The 24,451-nt window shown below is 36.3% G+C and overlaps 1 protein-coding gene and 1 pseudogene across 1 annotated transcript in view; one reads left to right on the forward strand and one right to left on the reverse strand.

The window, feature by feature from the left end:
* Positions 1 to 24,451, forward strand: part of LOC137924405 (ataxin-2 homolog) — a 62,487-nt gene that overhangs the window by 37,644 nt on the left and 392 nt on the right. The window contains exons 4-19 of the mRNA XM_068767803.1: positions 436 to 685; positions 2,688 to 2,865; positions 3,676 to 3,882; positions 4,555 to 4,661; positions 6,116 to 6,194; positions 7,450 to 7,527; positions 7,831 to 8,136; positions 8,627 to 8,746; positions 10,368 to 10,570; positions 11,665 to 11,788; positions 12,554 to 12,640; positions 14,445 to 14,522; positions 21,112 to 21,208; positions 22,075 to 22,235; positions 23,699 to 23,932; positions 24,328 to 24,441. Coding sequence (XP_068623904.1) covers positions 436 to 685; positions 2,688 to 2,865; positions 3,676 to 3,882; positions 4,555 to 4,661; positions 6,116 to 6,194; positions 7,450 to 7,527; positions 7,831 to 8,136; positions 8,627 to 8,746; positions 10,368 to 10,570; positions 11,665 to 11,788; positions 12,554 to 12,640; positions 14,445 to 14,522; positions 21,112 to 21,208; positions 22,075 to 22,235; positions 23,699 to 23,932; positions 24,328 to 24,441 — 2,423 coding nt within the window. The remainder of the gene's footprint in view (positions 1 to 435; positions 686 to 2,687; positions 2,866 to 3,675; positions 3,883 to 4,554; positions 4,662 to 6,115; positions 6,195 to 7,449; positions 7,528 to 7,830; positions 8,137 to 8,626; positions 8,747 to 10,367; positions 10,571 to 11,664; positions 11,789 to 12,553; positions 12,641 to 14,444; positions 14,523 to 21,111; positions 21,209 to 22,074; positions 22,236 to 23,698; positions 23,933 to 24,327; positions 24,442 to 24,451) is intronic.
* LOC137924220 (retinol dehydrogenase 11 pseudogene) lies at positions 18,414 to 19,395 on the reverse strand (annotated as a pseudogene).

Here is a 24,451-nt window from a genome sequence, read left to right on the forward strand (position 1 = left end):
ATATATGCAAGTACCCGCTACATGTTCTTCTAATTTTATACTTGTCTATAAGAAATTGCTTTTAATAAGACTGCCTAATGTACTTTTTTAGTTATAATAAATCTATTTATTTTTGATGTGTACAGTACAAAGTGTTTAATAAATAAGTAAAACGTGACTTGTGCAATCAAAGGTTGCGCTGACGAGGAACGTCAATTCTTCAGCTAATGATATGCTGATCTTACAGTGCGATTTTCCAAAATGGCGCCCATTTTATCCGTAACTGAGCGAGGCACATTTTTGACCTCAAAATTCCTTAATTGAAAAAACCTTTTAAACCAACTTTGTGATATTCTTACTCTTCCATAAACGTCACAGATATATCTTGACTTGTTTTGCAAGAAAAATTTGACTAGATTGTTTCCATTTTTAAAATGTAACCTTTTAATGTCACAGGCAACGGTCGTACTGCCGAGGAACGTCACTTAGAGCCCTGGGACGGCTGCGACGGTGAAGCCGGTGACGCTCCTTCCCTGAACGGCGACGCCCGCCTGGACGAGCTGGAACTGGACCATCGCGCCAACGGCTGGGACGCCAACGACATGTTCCGCAAGAACGAGGAGGTGTACGGCGTGCACAGCACCTACGATCACTCGCTGGCTGGCTACACCCTGCCACTGCAGCGGAAGGATACCCAGGACTACAGGTGAGCACCAACTATGTGAATTCACTCTATTATCATCTATATACACCATACACTCTGTGTTTGGCACTAATCGATGTAACATAACTCCTGAAGATGCCCCATGGAAGGGTGAAACGCGTGTTGAAAAAAAGCTATTGTTTACAAGTGCATAACCTTCGATGAAAAAATACTCCACTAAATATACTACTAAACTACTAATAAGTGCCTGTACAGATACTATATATTAGTGTTTCACAACATGGTCGCCTCACAGCGGGGCAATTAGATTATGAGGGGGGGGGGGATTCGAAAGTGGATTCAATACGAGTTTAACCCTTCCGCTTTAATATTTTTTTTTATTCTATATATATCACACAGGGGGGGGGGGGTAAGAGTTTTCGAAAGGTTAAGACTAAAAATAATGGGAAAAAGTGAATATTATAGAGTCAACCAAAAAACACTGTTTGGCACTAATCGGTGTAACATAACTCCTGAAGATGCCCCGTGGAGGGGTGAAACACGTGTTGAGTGATTTGACGATGGTAGTTGTGTAATTCGCATTATTTGCCGCACGCGCATTTATCAGCGGGCTGGCGGACGGTGCACTTTGTTGCACGACTACCACTGCATGTGCGGAAGTGGCTAAATATTGGTCCTTTTTCTTACTCAGGATGGACTGCCGCAAAATAACGCCTGATTCCATTAATTTAGCTCTCTCGTTATTAGCGACAGCAAAGGCTCCATGATGGGTTCCAGCTGTCGTTATTAAGGACCAGTCAGCAATGGACTCACCAGGAGTCTCTCATGAAGCCCTTCAGGCACACTCATAAAGATACTCATATTGTTCGCTCGGGAGGATGCCCTGTGTAGCTGATGATCTATAAAACTGTCTCTTGCTACCTTCAGAGAGATTCTAGCCTCCTCGTATCTGATGAATCTGCAAGCGACACCTGAACAGCTTTGAAAATAAGGTTTAAAAAATAGAGATTCCTTCATAACATAGTTTTTTAATGTGTAGTGTTGCCACAGTTATTCAATGTAACCACCTGAATATAGTCATCATTTTTTTTAATTTGAACTGGCCATTATGATGAGTAACGTTTGTATTAAATTATTATTGAATTTTGAGAATGTAAACTTTGTATTCGACCACCAATTCGGTGAAGCCTATAGTATGTAGTCGTCGAGTCAAGGCTCCCTAGGAAGTTACCTTAAAATGGTTTTAAGATAAGCGCCCTCTGTTATCTGTCTCATCAAACCTGGTGGTATCTTCAAATTAAGCAAAGTTGTAAGCTAGATATAAAAACAAACTAAGTGCTAGAATTATTAAATACTGGAATTTTTTTGTGAAACACCTATCCCCCGATTTACACGGTTGATACGTTCTTAAGAAATGTAAATCGAAAATTAAACATTTTCAAGTCAAAACCAAGTAAATCGAGAAGCTTGCAGAAAATGCATAATTTTTCTGTTTAACAGTTGTAATTTTTTCAATAATTTCAATGTCAATAAGTAAAATATCACCATTTCAAAACCATGATTTCCCTCCAAAATTTCCTGCATTGATTCCCTCTGAATTTTACTTTAATCACAGCCGTTAATTGACAATAATCTAAATTATACACTCACTTGTAATTTATAAATATGGAAAATTAAGTCTTTCTGAAACTAAAACTTTCACTCAAATACAATTTTCCGTAGATACAACATTAATTTTATGTGAAGAAATACAGACACAGTGTGCGTGTGCAGCAAGGCAGCACATGAGCTCGGGATTCCCCGTGAAATGTGTACACATCGCACGTGTTCAATAACAGTAGCATTTATTAGAGTGCGATAAAAACAAAAACAAACTTATTTGGAAAACCGTGTAATAGCGAAAACGTGTAAAACAAGTATCGTGTAAATCGGGGGATAGGTGTATATTTATATTCTTATTTTATGATTTGTCTAAAATGCAATTTCTTCTATGTAGGCTTAAATATTTAAGTACAGTGAATAATAACGGTTGAATATTTTACAGAGATGCCGAGGCCAAAGCGGAAGAGATTGCAGCAGAGATAGAAAGTGCACCTTCGTACAAGGCACGCATCGAAGTGGAGAACGGTGATGAAGAGGAGAGATTTGCAGCTGTGGTCCGTCCAGCTGAGGGCAATGGTGCCGGCAAATATGTTATACCAAATAAACGGAAGAATTTGCAGGTGAGAGTACAAACATATATATAAAGTTAATAGTTACAACTAAAAATGGTACCGCAAATGTGAAAGAATAATTTTTTGCGGTTACCAAAGATTTTATAATATATACAGTCTCTCAATGCTACTAGCATCTTAATAAAATCTAATATATAAAATTCTCGTGTCACGGTGTTGAACTTGAACTCCTCCGAAACGGCTTGACCGATTTTTACCAAATTTTACATGCGTATTCAGTATGTCTGAGAATCGGCTACTATCTATTTTCCATACACCTAAGTGATAAGGGTGGTCCACCCTTAAATTTTATTTTTAATTTTTTTAGACAATTTTTTGGTTTTTATTTTATTATGATACAGCATACAAAAATACATACAAACCTAAATTTTCACCCCTCTACGATCAACCCTTATCTTACATTTGTTAATTAAAAACTTTAATTTTTTTTGCAAAACAACGTTTGCGGGATCAACTAGTATTCTTATAAGTTTATTTATGGAGATCCAAACAAAAAGGAGGAGATCCAGCAGTCATATCGGCTAGACAAACACCCAAATGACTTGGCTTCTGAATTGACTTGCATCCAGTACAGGAAACGTCTTAAACGCCATGACATCCAGAGACTAGACGCTCGATGGTGAACTAGGAGTGTCTCCCGCCGGAGAAACCGCTTCCAAAGCTATAACCTTTCAACAAATCCGCTTATAGTTCTGGGACTGATCGCAGATGAAATAAGGAACACTTAAAAAAAATAAGTTTCTTATGTGCCATTAACAATATGACAACGTTTATATTAATTAAAAATATGTCTTCCAGGGCGGTAAACTGATAAAACCAACCCCGGGAAACGGGGGAGGCTCGTCCCCCGGTCCGGGCAAGTCGGGCAACTTCTCGCACGGACCCCACACCCAGCATCCGGCGCACGGGCAGCACGCCCCGCACGGACCGCCCAAGGACAAGGAGCACCGCCCGCCCAGGCATCATCTCACGCCGCCCTCCGACCGTCGACAGGAAGATTCTCCGGTCAGTATATTGCAAAAAGTTAGCCTTTTAACAAGTCTCTTCTTAGAGATGGTATGAGACATAATTCTGCACCTATATCTTTAGAATTAGACCCTGTGCAAACTGAAATAATTAACATAGTGTTTGCCTGATGATCCATAACATGTTACCTCAAGTCATCAACAATAACCTCGTAAGTTGAAATCAAGTACTATCACCCGAGCTCCTTGGCCTGTGAACATCACCACGGATTTTTTTTTTCTGTTGTAAGGAGGAGAAACTGCAATAATAAACTTAATAGAGCAGTATATCGTATAATTTATACTACTCTTACCCTATCTTATTTTTATAACAGATGACAGGGAATATTGGAAAATAATTTATGTCTCTTTCATTCTTCACGTTATTTTTCAAGATACATATTAGATATGACTGTGATAGATGTAACATACTATATATACCCTGTATGCCTCACTATCAAAATATATTTCAAGGAAAGATATTACACAAATATTAAATTAATTTTGATTTACTTTATTTGAAAAAAAAAAGTCAATCAACCAAGAAACCATTATAGCCTTATGCACAATAACTTTGCTAAAAAAACATACATACAGACATACATTTATATATATACATATGAAACAAAAGATTGAGACAGTTGTAAATAATAAATATATAATATTGTTACAGTCGAGCAACGGCGGTTCAGCCAACAACGCGAACAGCGCAGGAAACAAGAGCTACGCCGCGCAGGCTGGTGGCTATCACGCACCGCCACCATTCCCCCACCACGCTCAGTGAGTACCAACACCATTATACCATGATACACTACGAACATAAATAACACTTGAAAAAATTACAAGTACCTTTGTATCGCTACACTTTGAACTAGGGATAACTGTTATTACTTCTGTATCTCAATATATGTACATATATATATATGTGTATATATATATATATATAATATATAAAATTCTCGTGTCACGGTGTTCGAACTTGAACTCCTCCGAAACGGCTATACTGATTTTTACCAAATATTACATGCGTATTCAGTATGTATGAGAATCGGCTACTATCTATTTTCCATACCCCTAAGTGATAAGGGTGGTCCACCCCTAAATTTTATTTTTAATTTTTTAGACAATTATTTTGGTTTTTATTTTATTATGATACAGCATACAAAAATACATACAAACCTAAATTTTCACCCTCTACGATCAACCCTTATTTTTCATTTGATAGTTAAAAACTTTTTTTTGCAAAATAACGTTTGCGGGATCAGCTAGTATATATATATATATATATATATATAAGAAAATGAAGTAATATATATATATATATATATATATATATATTACTTCATTTTCTATCTCAATACAACGCACCTGCCTACCAGTAATCCTTATACTGATCTGACTTGACCGGTAAAGAAAGTTTACAAGGCATTAAAGTCCATTACACAATTTTGTTTAAATAGATATACATATATTTATATATTTATCTTAGGAGCCAAAGCCAATGCTTTCGAGTGGCGACCACTAGCCAGTAGACACGGCATGAGTAGGTCCCCCCACTAGATGTACGGACGATATAATTAAAGTCTCAGGAAGTTAGACCTTTGAGAGAGGCCTGTGCCCTTGCAGTGAGCGTCCATCACCTGAAAAGGAGAAAACCACCACCGGCACCTGCGTTTATACCAAAATCTATGCATATTTATGTGTGAATGGGGCTCAATATGAGGCACAACAACATCTTTAACAACGCAAAATGCTTTATTTTTTCTTTACAAATAACATGACATATGTCCTTCATCACATCGCTCATACACCTCACCTGATGTACATAGTTTGTTTTGACAGACGTACGGATACCAATCTGTTAAAAATAAATATAACTAATCTATTACAAAATAATGAACTATAAACTTAAATATTCCCACATATGTATGATGTTAGGGAGACGAGAAAGTAACGTCACTTAAGTTAAATTCACACGACTACATTTTTTATTTCTAATCAACAATATGTTCAATTCGTTATCAATACTGGCACAATGGAAAAAACCATCTAGTATACAAATTTTCAATGCCCCAGAGCGTTAAAAATCAATCTGTTTTTCTGTGAAATATAACTACAGAAATTACATTACTTTTCAGTCTATATATATATATATATATATATATATATATATATATGACAATAGTATTTTTTTTAATTTACATAGATAATACATGTAACATTGTTCTCAACAGACCCGGGGCTGGAAAGCTGAATGGTGATCCCAGAGCACCACCACTGCCAAGACAAGGTTTCCCACCGCATCACCATCATGTGAGTTTGCTTGTTATAATTTAATATTCAATATGGCGTCATTTTTAACATGGTAGTAAAAACTCATTTACTCATGAATAACCCTTTGAACTCGAGATGTGAGTCTCACTCACCACTTCGTACGCTGCGGTAACTGATGCGCGGCGATAGTTTTTTACGTTTAGTTCCTTTGACCCAAGTTCCTATGCTCTCTTTGTATAATCCTATGAAATGTAAAATGATATCCCTTCAAATGGAGATAAAACTTTATTTGAAATTAGTACCCAGCCACGAACTGGACTGCATTTTTGATATCAGTTCGAACCTGACAGCCGTGGCAAAGAGTCTAGAAAAGTTTAAGAATCGTGGTAACGAAGTACACCTGGCAAAAAACATCAAACAACATACTATTGTGATACTTGCCCTGGGCAGCCGGGCATGCACCTTGGCAATTGTTACATAAAATATCACACAAAACAAAATTACAAAGAATAATGTTAAACAAATTATCCTTGTAAACATATAAAGGTATGTTAAGTATTAAAATGTAAAAGTTTTGTTTGTTACTTTGGGTGTGTAATCATTTTATGTTAGCGGTAGTAAAGTCTAGAAAAGCTCTAAAAAACGTTCCGAGTTGCTGGTAAGGAACGCGCGGATACGGCCTCAAGTGCAAAGGGTTAAGAATTTAATTACAATAATAAAATTTATGTAATGCTGATGCAAGCAATGTACCCTAGAGATATAATATAATGAGCAATATAGTAATGCAATTGTAGCTATATCAACCTCCAAAGATTACTGCGCACCACAAAACTAGGAGTGTTCAAAATTATATATACCTTTCTCTGTCGCACATACCATCCGTCGCTCTCACACAGACGGGTCACGTGATTAGTTGTGTAAATAAAGGTCATATATATATATATAAAATTTCATATGGTTTGTCGCAAACTTATACAGTTTAACATAGCATAAATATGACATTTAAAATATCTTCAGTCTTTTATGCAACCACTAAGCATTATATTGTAGCATGTGATTATATAACTTAAGTTGGTATGACTTATGTAAGTAATTTTAGCGAGAAATTGTTATAATTGCTGATAATCAGTTGTTCAGTACAGATTATATTAATATATTTATAAGTAATCGGCTATAATGTTCGCGGAGGTTCTAATACAAGACATGGTGCTATTGATAAGACGCACATGAGATATTTAAGGACAAACAATGTTTTAAAGTGTATTAACTTTAACATGTAATGTTTCGTGTACAGAATCCATCGGCACCGGAGCCCCGGTCTCGTCCGCATCCACCAGCGGAACCGCGTGAGCGTCGCGCCGACGAAGTACAGGTATTTTTTTTATAAATTAATAATTACAGTTTCTTCGGGTCTCAAGGAAACAGAGCCTTGATTTTGTTTAGTTTAATCATCTACTCTTTGGTATTTTCGAGAGGCTACTAGATATGGATGATGTAAGGAATCTCTTGTTCGAGGAATAGATGTAAGTGTTGCCAGGGTCGTTAAGAAACAGTTGTTCCTGGCTGCACGGTGTTGCCAGTCGCATTTCTTTTATAAATATATGTTTACTTATACTATAATCAACCATGAGAGACACGTCAAAAGTATTTATACTAATAATCAATAAATTTTCAGGAGCTCCGAAAATTCGGTCAAGAGTTCAAGCTGATTACTTCGGGAAGCCCAATCCAGCACCAGCAGGCTCCGCCGCCGCAGCAACCTCACCCGCCGCACCAGCCGCACCAACCGCATCCACAGCATCAGCCTCACCCACCCCACCAGCCGCATCAGGCGCACCAACCCCACCAGCCACACCAAGCGCACCAGCCCCACCAGCCTCATCAGCCGCACCAGCCACACCAACCACACCCGCCACATCAGCCGCACCCGCCGCACCAGCCGCATCAACCCCATCAACCACCTGTCAACACCCAACCACAGGTACATCATCATTATTACTACAGCTATTTTTAAAATTGACGTTACCCATTCTTGGTGGTTACGTCAAATAGTTTTTGTAATGTATGTAATGTTGTTCACTTGATTATAAGTGACATTATATGTCTGTGACAGTTCACTGCTATATATATAGACTTTGTTATATAGTTTAATATAGACATGGGAGCGATAGTATGTCTGACAGATATGAAAATATTCTATGGTAGGTAGGAACTTGACAACTTCTATAGCAAATAAAATCTAAAACCATTTGTTGTTTATTTTAGTGTTGTAACAGATGTATCTGTTCATTTTAGTTTATATAGATTTAAATTAAAAAAAAAAAATTAAAAAAAGTTTGAGCTGCAAGGTTTAGTATACATGGTCTAGCAGACCAGCTGTTCGTTTCTAGAGAGTAGTAATTGTTATATATTTAAATAATAAAGTGATTTTGTGAATAATTGTAACACAAGCATTAAATGTTCCGTTGCAGCTGCCACCGCCTCCGGCACCCAGTCCTCCGGAGGTTTCAGCCAATGCGGGTGCTCCATCCGATCCGCTGCCGAAACGAGAGCGGCCGCCCAAGCAACACACACCACCCGCTGCGCACAAGGTATTCTTTATTTTTAAATTTATATTTCAGGCATTGGCAAACTCTTTCAATCAAAGTTCAGGTTCTATTCAAGTGGAGTTAAATGATGCCAATATTATATATATATATATTACATATATATAGTACATATATATATTTATATATATATGTATGTCCAAACTTAGTCTTTTTAAAATTCTTATGGCTCGCTATGTAACGTAAATATTTTTTATATTAAAGAGGAAGAGTCAAACTCGTGTCAAGTCTACTATCGAATGGCCCCCTGTGGGGTGTGAGTCCAACACTGGCCTAGCACGAATCTCTACAAAAAATTTTAATAAAATTTTGACTGTAATTACTGAAATATCTATATAGCAGGGATGGCCAAGCGCCTTGATACGAACTAATTTTCGGAAATTATAAATTTTCACTAGCCGGTATTTTTTTATTGGTACAAAATATATGTATTTAAATTAAATATTACATATTTTAAAAAAGTTGAAAAACGTACATAATGATATCGATTTTTTTAAAGATACAGTTACATAAAACTGAAAAGTGAAGGCAGTTACATTTATAGCAAGCTACAAATAGTCCAATAAAGAGTCGAAGATTGGCTACTTCTGCTATATAGCAATATTATTACTACTAATACAACTCACGGTATATCTTAAAACCCAGCAAATAGACAACTGCATATCTGATATATCTACTGATGCATTTTTGGTCTAGTTCATAATAAACATAAATGCTTTTATAATTATTTAGTAGCAATAAATGAAAAATCTAGTTTAATTTCCAATTTATATTTACATTTTTGTGTCATACTTAAGGATAGAATTTTAATCCTACTATAATTTTAAATATTTCTCTTCTAAATGAACTGTTTTTGTTTTATAAAACTTGGATAATTCGGAATTACTTATTACTTCCTTTGCACTTTTTTTTCATCATACACGATTTTTAAAAGTTATATATCACATTTATATTTTTACACTATTTTTCTTTGTTTCCTTCTCTGAGGAACCTATCTGATGTGTACAAACAAGTTTGGTGTATATTATACTTTAGTTTCTTCGCAAGTTGATCATTTTAAACTATCAAAAGAACACTCATTTTCTTTAGATAACCTAAGAAATATTGTATCTCTCTATTATCAAGATTGTTATCCATAATGTTCATTTTTATTTCAAATATTCATCAACGATAGTAGATTCTAGATTTGCCTTAAATCAATTTACTTGTAAGAAATTGTGGAAGCCTTTTTTTAATTCTCGCAATTGCACCCAATCAGGTGTTAAAATATCTTCTACTATGGTTTCTTTAAAACAGTAGCAAGTATCTGTGGTCATATAAATATAAAATTTCACTTGCTGATTTTCAATCAGGGATCTTCGGTGTGAAAGTGTTTTACATATTTAGCCAACACTTCAAAAGGCTTAAAATAATAAATTTATTACCAAAGTTAAATGTTTTATTCAACCAAAAACATTATATTTATTTATTTCAATTTTATTTACTTCTACATTTATTGGATATTAATGTTCTAAGGGTTTTACATATTACCTAAGTTCAGACAAAGATTTTAGAATATAATTCAAACATAGAATATCACTGTATAATGAATGTTTTTGGTCTGCAGCCACCACCAGCTCCAAAGCCCGAGGAGCCAGTATCGGAAGAGCAGTCGCCATCGTCCACTTCGCCGCCGTCTTCCGTGTCCCCAGGGGTGGACCGCGCGACAGCCACACTCAAGAAGTCCACGCTCAACCCCAATGCGAAGGAGTTCAATCCCAGCGCGAAGCCCTTCGTGCCTCGCAGCCCGAGTACTCCCAACCCCAGCCGGTAAGTGTTTTATTCATTTATGTTAGCTGATAGACTGCCACTATAGGGCTTTTCTCCCTTCGGCACAATGACCAATCCTGCACTATGTGTTGAGGGCATTTCATTTTCCTCTTGAATTTATTTAAAATCTAAATTAAATTAGCTACTGCCTTGTGGACCATAGCCAAACTTCTCTACGTTTATTTTGACGTATTTAACTAGTTAACTTTCGAATTTAGTGTCAAAAGATCACCATAGGGTGTGGAATTAAAAGCAGGCTGTGACGAGTATACACGTCAATCACACTACAGTATAGATTTGGCTCGACTTGTATACACGTTGAACGGACTTAACTGGTTGAATTGGGGTTTCGCTTTTGACTCGTCTGTTTTTCATTGACAACAACAATCTGTTTATCTACTGTTCCAATAACCCACATTCAGAAGAATGTGTTTACTCAACCTTACCAGTAATAAGTATTCTCAAATACAACCGTACAAGGTCAAGTCGACATAGACTGTTGCACAACATAATGATGATCGCTCTAAAAGAGTGGCGATGGTATTTTGTAAAGGACACACATAGTTGAGTAACACCTATCATGAAGACAATTTAATCTATATATATATACATGTAGAGTCATACATGTAGAGGTTAGCTAACATTGGATTTCTGGAAATATAATAAAACAATGTTTCTCACCGAGAGAACCGTGATGGTTGAATGATATTTTACTGGACAAAATACATAGATAATACGAGTTAGTTCAAATATGATAAGTGGTGTTGATAGTTGCACATCTAAATTTTAACAATAATAGAAACTTTCAATATCAATATGGTTAAGAGTGTTTATTTTAAAAATTCGTGGTTTGAATCTATAGCTCGTTAAATAAAATTTTACCAAAATTTTGTTTTAGAATGTTAAAAACTACCAAGAGTAGGTTTTATGATTTAACATTGACCGAAGGCAGTGCAAGTGTGGGTCAATTAGCAATATGTCCTAAGAACACTTCGCCAAGTTTTATGGGTGTCGGAGAATAATCTCAACGTCATGATCTCCAGTTAAGGTTGAGCTCTATACTTCTTCAATTGTAATGTGTATTTTTCTTGCAGTCCGCACACCCCAGGCACACCTGTGGGCATGGGAGTGGGCGTCGGTATGGGGCTGGGCGGCGTGGGCGTGATGGGGGCAGGAGTCAGCTACGTTCCCGCGCCACATCCGCCGCCTCCGCACATGGTTAGTTTACACACATTCATAACACTACACACACGCACATTAAGTCTTTGTTTCTAGCAGAGCTGAAGGTTTACTCGTACTGTCTAGAATTGACAGCTCAAGGTCCTATAGTGGAAGCAAGTGTCTAGTTACTCCATGAAATGTCCACCTGAGTAATTTAGATTAGAAAAATAGTTGTGGGTTTCCCGAGGGAAACTCTTGTTTAGTTAGTATATAAATAGAGAGGTATGTGCAAGTTTGGGCACTGCAAAGGAAATAAATGTCATTACGTCAAGCACCTTCACTGATAACCACCTGGTCTTACATACCAACTGCCAACACCGGAAATGCTGTGTATGCCAACAGCATTTGTCCATATTTAAAAAAGTAGGTCAAGAATATATTGGTAGTGAAAAGATTACCCGTATATGATATGTAGTGGAAGGACAGTGGTCGCACTAATCAAGACCTACTTTACCTATTTCTACCCTCTGTGGAGATGAATAAAACAGTGATCACCTGTCTGCACTTTATGAGAGACACTCATATCTCCAAGTAAAGGATCATCAGCGCTGTATTATTCTGTATGTCTCATCCTGAGATACATCAAGATGGCTTGATACTCCATTTATCGTCATAGTTTAGAGCTCCCACCTTAGATATCCGCTGAATATCCCATAGAGTCGATAAATCGCTTTAAATATATAAATATACATAATAAAGAGATTTGTGACTATATCTTGAGAGCGTGGCGGAAGCCCTAAGTGAAGGTAGCTTGTGCGTCAGGTGGCGGCGGTGCCGGCATACGCCATGGTGGCTGCGGCGGCTGCAGCAGCGCAGCAGCCGCCAGCCTATCTGCCCCACCCGCATACCGTGAGTACCTTGTACTGTCACACACACATATATAACAGAACACACTGTATCAGTAAAAAGCAAGCTTCTCAAATAACATTACTGTATATGTGCGTACAATTACAATTTTAACTTTACCAAAAACTAGTCATCGGTGAAGATATTTGGGAGGTCTTTGTCTTGTGTGCTCCTGTAATGATTGTACCACATCACTCTTTATGATGTTACACAGTTTATCAAATTTGAAGATACTTAAATATTATATTGTAAGTAATAGCGAAGGTTTTTAAATTTTTAATGTGACAATTTTTTTTCAACGAAACCTTGCAACACTTTGTGTAATAAAAAATAGTTATTCCTGTCACGAACAATATGACTTAGTTATTGGCAAAATATTGCTCGAGTTTAAAAGAGAATATATTTTGGGTATGGATACTAAAGAATTTAATGATTTCGTACTGGTAGAGACTGAAGTACAAAGAAGTTAATATGATCTAAACTTGTTAACTGTAACATTATAATCAGTTCTGTTTCATAAAACACTCGATTGTAAGTGATTGCAAATTAGCCATCATAGTAATGAGACTGCTAACTAAATTTCTTTAATTGAGGTGCGAAAGACAGACATGTATAAGCAAATATGTTAGATTCTTAGATATGTACGGTGCGAGGCAAGTTGATGAACAAGACATACACGAGATATTTTAGAACAGACGGTCTGACCTAAATCTATCTAACCACCCAACAAATGATTTATTTATTTTATATTTTTTTTATTTATATTACTGTTATTTAATAGACACATCATTATGAAGAAATCAGTTGTTAAATATAAGTAAATCAATTTCATATGTCCATTGCCATTTGGGAGATTGTTTGAAGGTAAATATGACATTATCACATGTAACAACATACAAAAAATTATGCAATTAATATATTTTAAAATACAAAATCTGGATAACACACAATTTAAAAAAAAGCTGGTGACCATTATATAAATATTCTAAATATGTTAAAAGTATATCATTTATCGATATAATACGAGGTTTTTATAACCAACAGATTTTATTAAAATCATTGAATAGTTCATTATATTTAAAAGTTCGAAGATTCTGTTTATTTTCAGCTTGAATTAAACTTAATTTACAATATATTCATAAATGCATCTTAAGACAAACAATTTTTTAGAGACAGGTTGTCCCATAAATCAACGTCATACTGTGGCATAGGAAAGTAGATGCAAAAATTATATTTAAAATATCTAAAAAATTGTTGGTTAGAGTTAGATAGAGTTATTAGGTCTGGTATTAGAGTATATTGTTTGTCGAAGTGTTCATTTTTCTAAATCAAGTTACAGTGTGAAAAATAAAAAAGTTATTATTAAAGTAAAAATGTAGTCAAAAGACTTATTAGAATGAACATCATGTTAGCAATAGTTAAAATACATACCAAATATTATTACAAATGTAAATGTAGGGTAATCTTGAAATTAAATTAGATTTAAGGAAAACTTTTATAAAGGAGGGCGTTAGTGTCGCACTATTGTGATGTAAGCGTTGTTGTAGTGCTGTTCTGAGAGCTTTATATATAGTGTTTATTAGGCTTGATATAATGTGTGTATATAGTTTCTGACAAATTACTTAAATTCAAATCCGAGCATCTCGTAGGTAAAAAAAATGTGCTTGACTTTGATTTATGGGACACTATATTTATTTAGAAATACACACCAGAATTAGAATCATTAAAATGGTACAGGTGATATATTATGACGTCACATGAACTTGAGTGTAAAGAGAAATGTCTAAAGATGGTTGCGGGGTGACAGATGGAGATGGCTTGCGACTGCCGTCAATACGGACCTCCTATACTGGTGGTGCCCGAGAAGCGAGAGCGTCACGAAGCGGTGAGCCCAGCATGTGGTCATGCTGACTGATTCTACTTCTGTTTCAATGTCTGACGATAATAACTCTTATTGACATACGCATAAGATTCAAAATGATTTGGCTTTAGTTTGACATGTATATTTTGTCTCAAAATTAAAAAAAAATTAAACAACCAATGAGTAATTGACTAGTAGATCCACAGAGGTTTAATATACCCTTAAAACCTATTTTTGTGCGCTGTAGGGTCCGCAAAAAAAATGCTTTAAAAAATTGATACTTAACAGATCAGACCTTACGTAATTACGCAGGAATCATTGTCCTTTGTAGTTAGTTGAATTTCATTTCTTGAAAATACTACTACTATCTAGCAGTAGTTTAGACTTTTCTTCAGTTACCATGAAGTTGGTGATCGGTTTATGTGATGAATATAGTTTTCACTGGACGTTCACATGTATCGGTGGACAGTTACAGAAGATTCAAAGTCTTTTTAAAAAATATTTGTTTAATTGTATTCCAGTTTCAAATTTTGTTATCGTACAGAAAAGTTTAGTTTGAATGTAACAGTTTTTGTAAATACAATATAGGTGAAGTAAAATTTGCCAATATAAAATAAGACGCACAAAAATAGGTTTTTGATGATAATTATTTTCTTAACGGAACTTATTACAATGTTTAGTTAACACGTTGAACGCCATGACGGACACCATGAGTCCGACAGCATACTGTCCCCTGGGGCCACACCATTTAATCGAAAATCGTCAAAAAATCGCCAAGGTGTTTTTTTGCGAATATTGTCAGTAAAACCCTTAAAAATAATGGGCGACTTACGGAAACAACGATTTACCCAATATTTTTCTGCGGGGCCGCGCGGGTCATATGCCTTGGTAAAAACAATCGAAACACTGTCCGTTGGATCCCTAGAGGCTTCTGAAGTGATCGAGGGCATGCGGACACGTGGTGTCCGACGCGACCTCTTGGACCCAACGTGATGGCAGTCACATGGTGTCCGTCGCAGCCCACTGAACTAAACATGGTTTTTAGTCTGGCGTTCAACGTGTTAAGATTAATAATTATATGTATATGTCAAAGATTATATATCTTTGGTTATACGTTAGTCAAAATTTAGAAGTAAAATATATACAGAAGTAGAATTGGTCAGTTGCCCGCTGCAACCCGGGTCGTCCAGAAAATTTGTGTGTTTTGAAAGTTGTTGTTTTCATGTAGATTGAATACGCTTGAAGGTTTAACCGCTTGATGGCATTTGGAGTTTAACGGATGAAATTTTAACCATAATACTTAACCTAACCTAACCCATGTAGTCGGAACTTGATACATATCAAAAAGAAATCCTTAACTATGCATGTAAGGGATGTGATATTGAGGTAAAACAAGGTCCCCTCCCTCCCTCCCTCCCCCTATGAAATGAAATCATTATTTATATTGTAATGATTTTAATTTTCAAATCTTTCATATCTAACACTATTTCTACGAAATGTGTCAAAAAACACTTTTTTTTTTAATTTTAAACTGATTAATTTCAAAGTTTAATATTTTGATCTTTCGTATAATAATTGTTAAACTTAGCGTTACAGTACCAGGCGATATATATTGCACATCGACCTTTGGAAAGAGAAAAGCTAATTTCGGCTTCGTAGAGCGCTATCTCTGTCATACTACCTATGTGACGTTTTGTTAGTCGTGCGATAGAGATAACGCTCTACGAAGCCGAAATTAGCCAATTGTCTCCTTCCAAAGGTCAATGTGTAATATTTATCGTCGGGTATTTTGTCATTTTAGTTAAGTTCATCCTGGATCTATAAACGTCCATGATATACCTGTTTCTACTATGAGAACATTGTCTAATTTTAAAGTAATTTACACTAAAATTCCGGCTATTTTAAAATCTAAGACTGGCAACACTGAATCCTCAATTTTAATTTTTATATTAGGCGTTTGTCATGTTCAATTTTACTGTAGTTAGTTGAAGTGATTATTTATAGAATCCAAACAACGCAGTTTTTAGTTCTTACGTTTACTTCGCAAGTCTCTTAATTTGAAATATACAGCTGTGTAATTATATTAAATTAAAAAAAAAAGAAAATAGAACATGTTTTAGTAATTTGCATCCAAACGTAAAGGTGTCAAATACACCTTTTGATCGAAATGGCTATATACAAAATCGTGGTAGAAATAGTGTTAATAGTTAACTATCAAGTTATATCATACACATATGATACATATATGTAAAATTACTAAGGTTTTAATTAAAAAAAAACACTTATCAAACCATTCCATAATCATGTTATTTATTTTTTGAAAAATAGACAGACTTATTTTTATGACAAGTAAAAAATACTCGTATTTAAGTTAGATATATGCACACGTATATGACAGCACTCCTAATAATACTTAAGGCGCAGGTCAGTTAATTATGATGTTTGGATTTCGCTAATTTTGTGGTACAATAATAATAATCAACCACACCAGGGATTTGTTTCGATTTTCCATTCGATAATCAATCGAATCCAAAAATAATCGTTCATATATCCGCAATTTGGCAAACCTTGTTGTTTTACACTGCAAATAAGATATTCACTGTTTAATTTATATTTATTGTATTATGTATGTATTATATACGTCATGTCGTTGTCGAGTCTTCTTTATTAATGACGTAGCTACCGCGCGGCGCCCCTTATATACGTTTACCAACAACTAGCGCCATCTATCGGCGCCGGACGAAACTAGTTTTGATGTACATATTTATATTTAATGTTATAAGGTAAATGTATAATTTAAATATGTTTTCTCATGCATACGTTGTTACTAATCTAGTGCTATATGGCTTATTGTGTTTTTTATGTGTTGATTGTACTACTTTCTAACATTGAAAAACTTAAAGATTGAAATATCGGTAAGTTCTTATTTGTATTTAAATTATTATAATTTGTATCTTCGACTACATTTTATTTATTTATGTATACCAGCGGCAAGTAACCTAAAAGTTAATTTAAAGTTACCGTATTAATAATGCCTCTGGGACTACTCTGGATGTAAAAGGTTTAGAAGGCAATTTTAGAGACACTCGGATAAAATGTTACAGTACCCGGCGATATATATTGCGCATCGACCTTTAGAAAGAGACGATCGGCTTATTTCGGCTTTATGATGCGTTATCTCTAGAGTTATAAATTTTAATTTTATTATTGATATTTGAATGACATTAAAGCGACTGAACTTTAATAGCAATTGTTATCTGCTATGTTAAAAGTCAATGCGGATTAATTATCTATTTAATCATAGTGTTGGCCAGGGGTGACCAACCGTTTTAATCAACGGGCCCAATATTAAATAATCATTTTTTTATAATTTAAAACATTTCATTTTCAAACATCTTTATTTGGAGTAATATGCCTTTACGCAGAGCCAAGATGGAAATAACTTAACCGTATTCTTTTGATATATTTGCCCGATCCCCCGTATAACGCGACAGATTTATTCCGTGCTTTACAAAAACATTGTAAATGCGTTCGTGCGATATAAATCGCGCTGATATGACCTCCTATAACGCTACGTACAAGTGATTCAAATTTAATTTTTCTTACGAAATTAGACTTAATTGGGATAAAAGTGAAAAAGCTTATTTATAAACGTATTGTGTAGTTTTTTTTTTTATAAGTCAGTACATAAATAAATGGCACGATATGCAAAGGTACACTATACACAAAATGACATTAATAATTCCCGCGTTGTAGGGGGAATTATCAGTGTATCTTAATGGGATACATATAAGAACGCGTTATAAAAGTACATAGTAATAGGGGCTGTTCCATTTTATTTTTTGCTGTTTATAATTTACAAAATACTTATTTGCTACGTAATATCTTTTAATTACAAATATTACTTAGAAATAGTTAGATCCTCTCATCTGGTTTTAATTTGACTAAATCTTCAGATAGCTTCCATATTTCTTTTGCCAATTCTACATCATTCGCCTTCGACGACGTACTGCACGTTCTGCAATCTTCGTAATATCCACCCGTCGTATAGTCGCATTCTTCGGAAACCGCGACGTAGATTGAAGTCTGGGAACCCTCTTCTGGGTTCTTGAAGAACGTATACAGAACTAGACTCTTCAATTTCTCCACAAGAGTCGAGCTTCTATACAGTGACGTGTTCACTTGTCCCGGATTCACAGCGTTTACCGTCACTCCACACCCGCTGAGTCTTCTAGAAAGTTCGTTACTGAACAGCACATTGTAAAGTTTACTATTCGCGTACGACTGAAAGTAACACCCTTTGTTACTGTCCACCTCGACCACTCCAAACTTATGCAGAGCAGACGACACGATCACGACACGACTCGGCGCCGACGCTCTCAACATTGGCACTAGTAAAGTCGTCAATAGAAATGGACCGTAGTGATTCACCTGCATATCTTTCATCAGACCATCACCTGTTGTATCTCTGTTCGGATTAATCACTCCCGCGTTGTTTATCAGGACATCTAACTTTGCTTCAGTGCTTTTATAAGTATATACGAACTTCCTAATAGAATCAAAAGACGAAAGATCGAGATGGATATACCTGATTTGATTGTTGCCGGTCTCTCTGATGATCTTTTCCACGGTACGAAATCCTCTCTCGTCGTCCCGACATGCGATGATGACCTTTGCTCCCCTCCGAGCGAGGTCCAGAGCGGTCGCGTATCCAATTCCACCACTCGCACCGGTGACAACCACCACTTTACCAGTCATGACAGTATCACAACGACACCAGCCGCTCATCACCTTATTGTATACCCTGATCAACATCATAACTAACACTATCCAAATTAACCACAGCATTTTTAGTGACAAATTCTAATTTCAATTAATTTGATTAGAACAAAAACGTAATTTTATCTGTGATAATATCCTATCTTTTTCCGAACGCGCGACATGTGTTATCTGTGCTGTAGACAACGTGTGACTGATTTGTATAGCGCCAGATGCTAGTTATTGGCCAGTCGCAGTTTAATAAAAAAAAAATGTTTTAAAAAAAATAGGATTCATATTTCGAACACTATTGCTTTGTTGATATAAGATTTTTTTTTATGGTTTTACGACAAATATTTGGCATCTAACAAAAATTTTTTTAACTAAATATATAGGATTATTTGTTTTTATTTATAATATTGATAAAGTTTAAATCAGACTTAACATTTAAAAATGTTGGATATATTTTTTTTTTAAATTAAAATTCAACTTTGTATGCAAATAAACAAGGTGTGAACATGAAACTATCTTTCAAGAAGATTCGCCGCTAGCTAGGATGGCTTTAGTTTGCAAAATTTATAAAAGAAAAATGAAATTACTTATTGACTGTCCAGAAATTAAAATTAACTACAAAAAACATTACAAATGAATTCTATATTTTGAATAATTTTTTTGTTAAATTTCAAATCAATTATCCATAATACAATACATCTATCGGATATCGACTAATTGTATATAAAACAATAATGTTTTACATGTAAGTTAGTCGTGAAGCAAAATAGTCGTATTTATGACTAGCTCTCTCGCCTTATCAATACTTATCAAAACGTCACAACTAGACCGCATGACTTATTTATAAATAATTATCAGATTAATGTAAATGCGAAATTAAATTTAATACTTGATTACATAGGTCAAAATCCACGCTTGATTGATTTTAATAATATGGATTTACGAAACTACTTTTGGTTCGATTCTCGTCATCTGCAAAATCATACCCACAGCCGAGTGTCTAGATTAGTTTTTTTTTTATATGAACCTATCTCTGCAATTACAGAATATTATAATTACATTACATGAACATAATGCGTCGTATATATCTGCTTGTACAATTCCCGGCGATAAATATAGCACATCGACCTTTAGAAAGAGACAGTCGGCTAATCGTCGTAGAGCACTATGCTATCTCTGTCCCACACTACATATGTGACGTTTTGTCAGTCGTTGTATTTCTTGCGACAGAGATAACGTATTACGAAGCCGAAATTAGCAGATTGTCTCTTTCCAAAGGTCGATGTGCAATATTTATCGCCGGGTACTGTAAAAAAATGCTCATCGCCAATGTGTAAAAGAGCAAGACAGGCACAGGCCGGTACGAGCCGGCGGTGCGCTTTCAACTGTGACTACAGTCGCTCGTACCGAAGTGTTTAAATAATCTTGAAATAAATAAATACACAGATATATTATAAGAATGTTATAATAGGAATATAAATTTCTACTATAATATACTAGAGTTGTATAATCGGGTGAAGTGTATTGTATTAACAATTATTAACATGGAAAGCTTTTAAGATGGTTATATGTTGTTTTGAATATATATATATATGGTCAATGGCGCCGTGGTTTTTCAGGTTCTGGAAAACTCGGCGTATGGCATCCACAACAAAGATGGACGTACGACCATAAGGTCCAACGTCAATCTGTGGATGTCCTGCAGCTGAAAGGAGAAGTTCCTATTTAAAAAAAAAAAAACTTGTGACATATGACTCGAAACCCTCCCATTAAAATGTGTACCAAAAGTTTTACCGTTGGCAGGTAAAAAAATCGCCCTTAATGTCAGTTTGAATATGTCCAGTTATACGGAGCAGCGATGGGGGGCGGTGCAGGTGTGGGGGGTGGCGCCGGACAGCACGGGCCCCTTCCCGCGCAGCAGCAGAGAAATTTCAGAAAAGGTAAGATGATATATTGGTACTGTACACACAACTAGAGATAATCAAATAATTATTATTATCAATATTTAATGGAATCAGGCGTTACCTCGCGAAAGTCCATCCTAAGTAAGAAAAGGACCAGCCACTTCTTCAGGAGTTATGTTACACCGATTAGTGCCACAGTGACTCTGTGTTTGGCGCTAATCGGTGTAACATAACTCCTGAAGATGCCCCGTGAAAGGGTGAAACACGTGTTGAATAATTTGGCGGTGGCGGTTGTGTGATTCGCATTGTTTGCCGCATACGCATTTATCAGCGGGCTGGCGGGCGGTGCATTTCATTGCACGACTACCACTGCATGTGCGGAAGTGGCTAAATATTGGTCCTTTTCTTACTTTTTGATGTCATGCCACTCCTAAAATTCCTATGCCCTCCTATGTTTTTAATTTTTTTAATTGCCCTCTTTAGAAAACAAATTGTCAGGCTTTGGGGCGTTGGCCCCACGTTGGGAAACATGGGCTGCGTATACAAAAATCAATGTATGATGGGATAATGTACGAAAAACATTTTTAAAATTTAGATTACCATATATGAATACTTACAGTATGTATTACTAGAAGGGTTTACCCTGTGGCGTTCGATAAGAAAAAAACATATTTCAAAGCGATACCTTTATACCTGATAAATATAATAAACTTTTACAACTAACCAATCAGCATGAATAAATACTTTGTTATGGTCTCCCATAATGAAGTCTACGGGAAATCCCCGAATAGGGGCTTTACAAGACCTTTCGTTGTGGCAATCCATGGGAGAGGTTTATGCCTTCCATTCGGCGATTAGCTGATGTGATGGTGATAGTAATGTCCAATATGATTTTTTTTTAGTGGGAGTGGGTTCCGGGGTGCAAGTGGCGGCTGCGACGGGGCAGCCGTTGTTGGCGCCTGCACCCATGCAGCCCTACGTGCCTTATCCCCATCCGCATCCACACCCTCACCCGGGGCACCCTGGTCATCAGCCGCAACCAGCTCTGCAGTACCAACACATGGTGAGTATCAGGAACAGACGGTTACTAAGATATTCTTCGAGAAAAAATATATTTAAGAATGAAATTTTAGGGGTGTAATGAAAAGGCTTTCAATGATAAAGAATTTAAAAATAGAAAGCCAATCGCTTGGAGCGGATGTTGGAAGGAACTTAACAGGAGAAAATGCCAAGTGAGGCTGGATAGAATTCATGGGTTTAAATGACACATTTCCTTATTTTCAACATATAAAGATTGACCCTTAAATGCATGAATTTTTTATTACTTCCGAACAAATTAAATTGGATAGGAAATTTTATAAAGATTATGGGAAAAATAAAGAAATGTATCATAATAATATAAATAATATTTTATTTCAAAAAATATTGTTGATGCATATCTTCATTAAACACACCAAGTAATTTGTAAAATACACAATTATTATCAAAATTATAATATGAAAACGTTACACTTACCTTTTATCTTTTTTAAAAATAATTTTTCGTTGTTACTTCCGACACTATTTTGCAAAAAACACTGATTGTACTGCACCAGTGTAATAAATGTTTGGCGCCAAACATATGAAATACGAATTTTTTTAAAAACTTCCTGTCACTATTTGGTTTTTGCGTTCATAAATCAACGTGTAAATATCAAATTTATTTAAAAAGTAAAATAAATACAACTTGGGACAAAACGTAATGAGCCATAGGCTATTAGAGCGTGCAATGTAGATCTACATCACCATGCATTTAAGGGTTAAATGTAGTTAGTTATTCGACATGGGTCTTATTGATCGTCAACTTATTATATATTTTATTTTTTACTCTACTCTGCTTCGTAAGGTGTTATGGTTGTGGTGAAGAAGTAAGACTCTCCCTACAGATTAGTGTAAGCAGTAACTGGCCTATCTATATATAAATATCAAATTGAACTCTCTATACAGGGTGTTAGGAAATAGGTGTAAATGCTTTACACAATGCTGTCAGGCGACACCACAGTAGTGTCGCGCGCAAAATAGTATAAATAATGTCGCTAAGTTCTGTTGGTGTTTTGTTTAAGTAACAATAAGTTGGTTACACACGTCAAAAAGTTTTTTGTTTTAATAAGTGCTTGTGCTCTTTCATCATGGCAGACGAAATAGACGACACGATTATTTATGATGAATGCGCGGACGTCTTGTCTGACGTTCCACACGATTTGGCTGATTTGGAAGAAGACATCGGAGATCAGAATTGTCGGAAGATAGTGAAATATTTACAAGGCGAATTCGACGTTGCATCCTGGAGACTGCTTTGCTTCATACCATACGAAAGAAAAATACCGAATACCAAAGAGAATGGAAATAAACAAATATGTAAGAGCTTTTTGGAGAAAGCTATACATTCACCTCTTTGGATACACTCCAATCTAGTCACAGTGTATGCATATAAAATATTTCTAGCTTAAATTAGAAAAAGTTGATGCTCACATGTATGTTGTTACAGATGCGAATGTACGGAGGTGGAGTTGCGCCGGGAGTAGGCGTGGGCGGCGGCGTTGGTGTGGGCGTGGGCGGCGGCGTGGGCGTGGCGGATGGCGCCGCGTACGCGCCACAGGCCCCCTCGCCCGCCGCCGCCTCACCTGCTCTCTACCCGCCGCCCTCCCCCGCGCATACGCCGCATCCCCACCCCCACCCACATCCCCATCCCCACCACCACTACCAGCAGCCACCTTTCCAGGTCAGTACCTCGTACCACCAGCCACCTTTCCAGGTTAGTACCATGTATCACCAATAAAACAATCACTACATACAAATTATAAGTCAATGTACCAGTTAAAAGCCCTCTCCGACGCCTGTGACCTGCACACGCCGCCCAGGGAATAACCGTCACACCTCCAAATCCCCCAGAAGCCCGTTTCGCGTCCATCGCATAATGTGGATCACTTCTGTCGATATACTTCTATGTATTCACTTTCACCAGGCCACACTTTAAACAATGGCTTTACAACTCAATTTACTTTGATCACACGTATCATGTCATTGGATTTGGGAGCAATGGTGACCTCTGGTTATATGACCCAGGAATAACTAATTTGGAATTTAAGACGACGGTACTTACTCGTGTATTCGCAGGTGATATGCCCACTGATGACGCCCGGCGGCTCGGCACACCACCACCACCACGTGGCCTACCTCAACCACGCCCCGCCCACTGCCTCGTCGCCCCACCATCCGCAGCACCTACAGGTTAGACGAG

This window comes from Battus philenor, unplaced genomic scaffold (genome assembly GCF_028537555.1).
Source record: "Battus philenor isolate CCGP_79_NKW_IND1 unplaced genomic scaffold, ilBatPhil1.0.hap1 SCAF_23, whole genome shotgun sequence".
Classification (NCBI taxonomy): Eukaryota; Metazoa; Arthropoda; class Insecta; order Lepidoptera; family Papilionidae; genus Battus; species Battus philenor.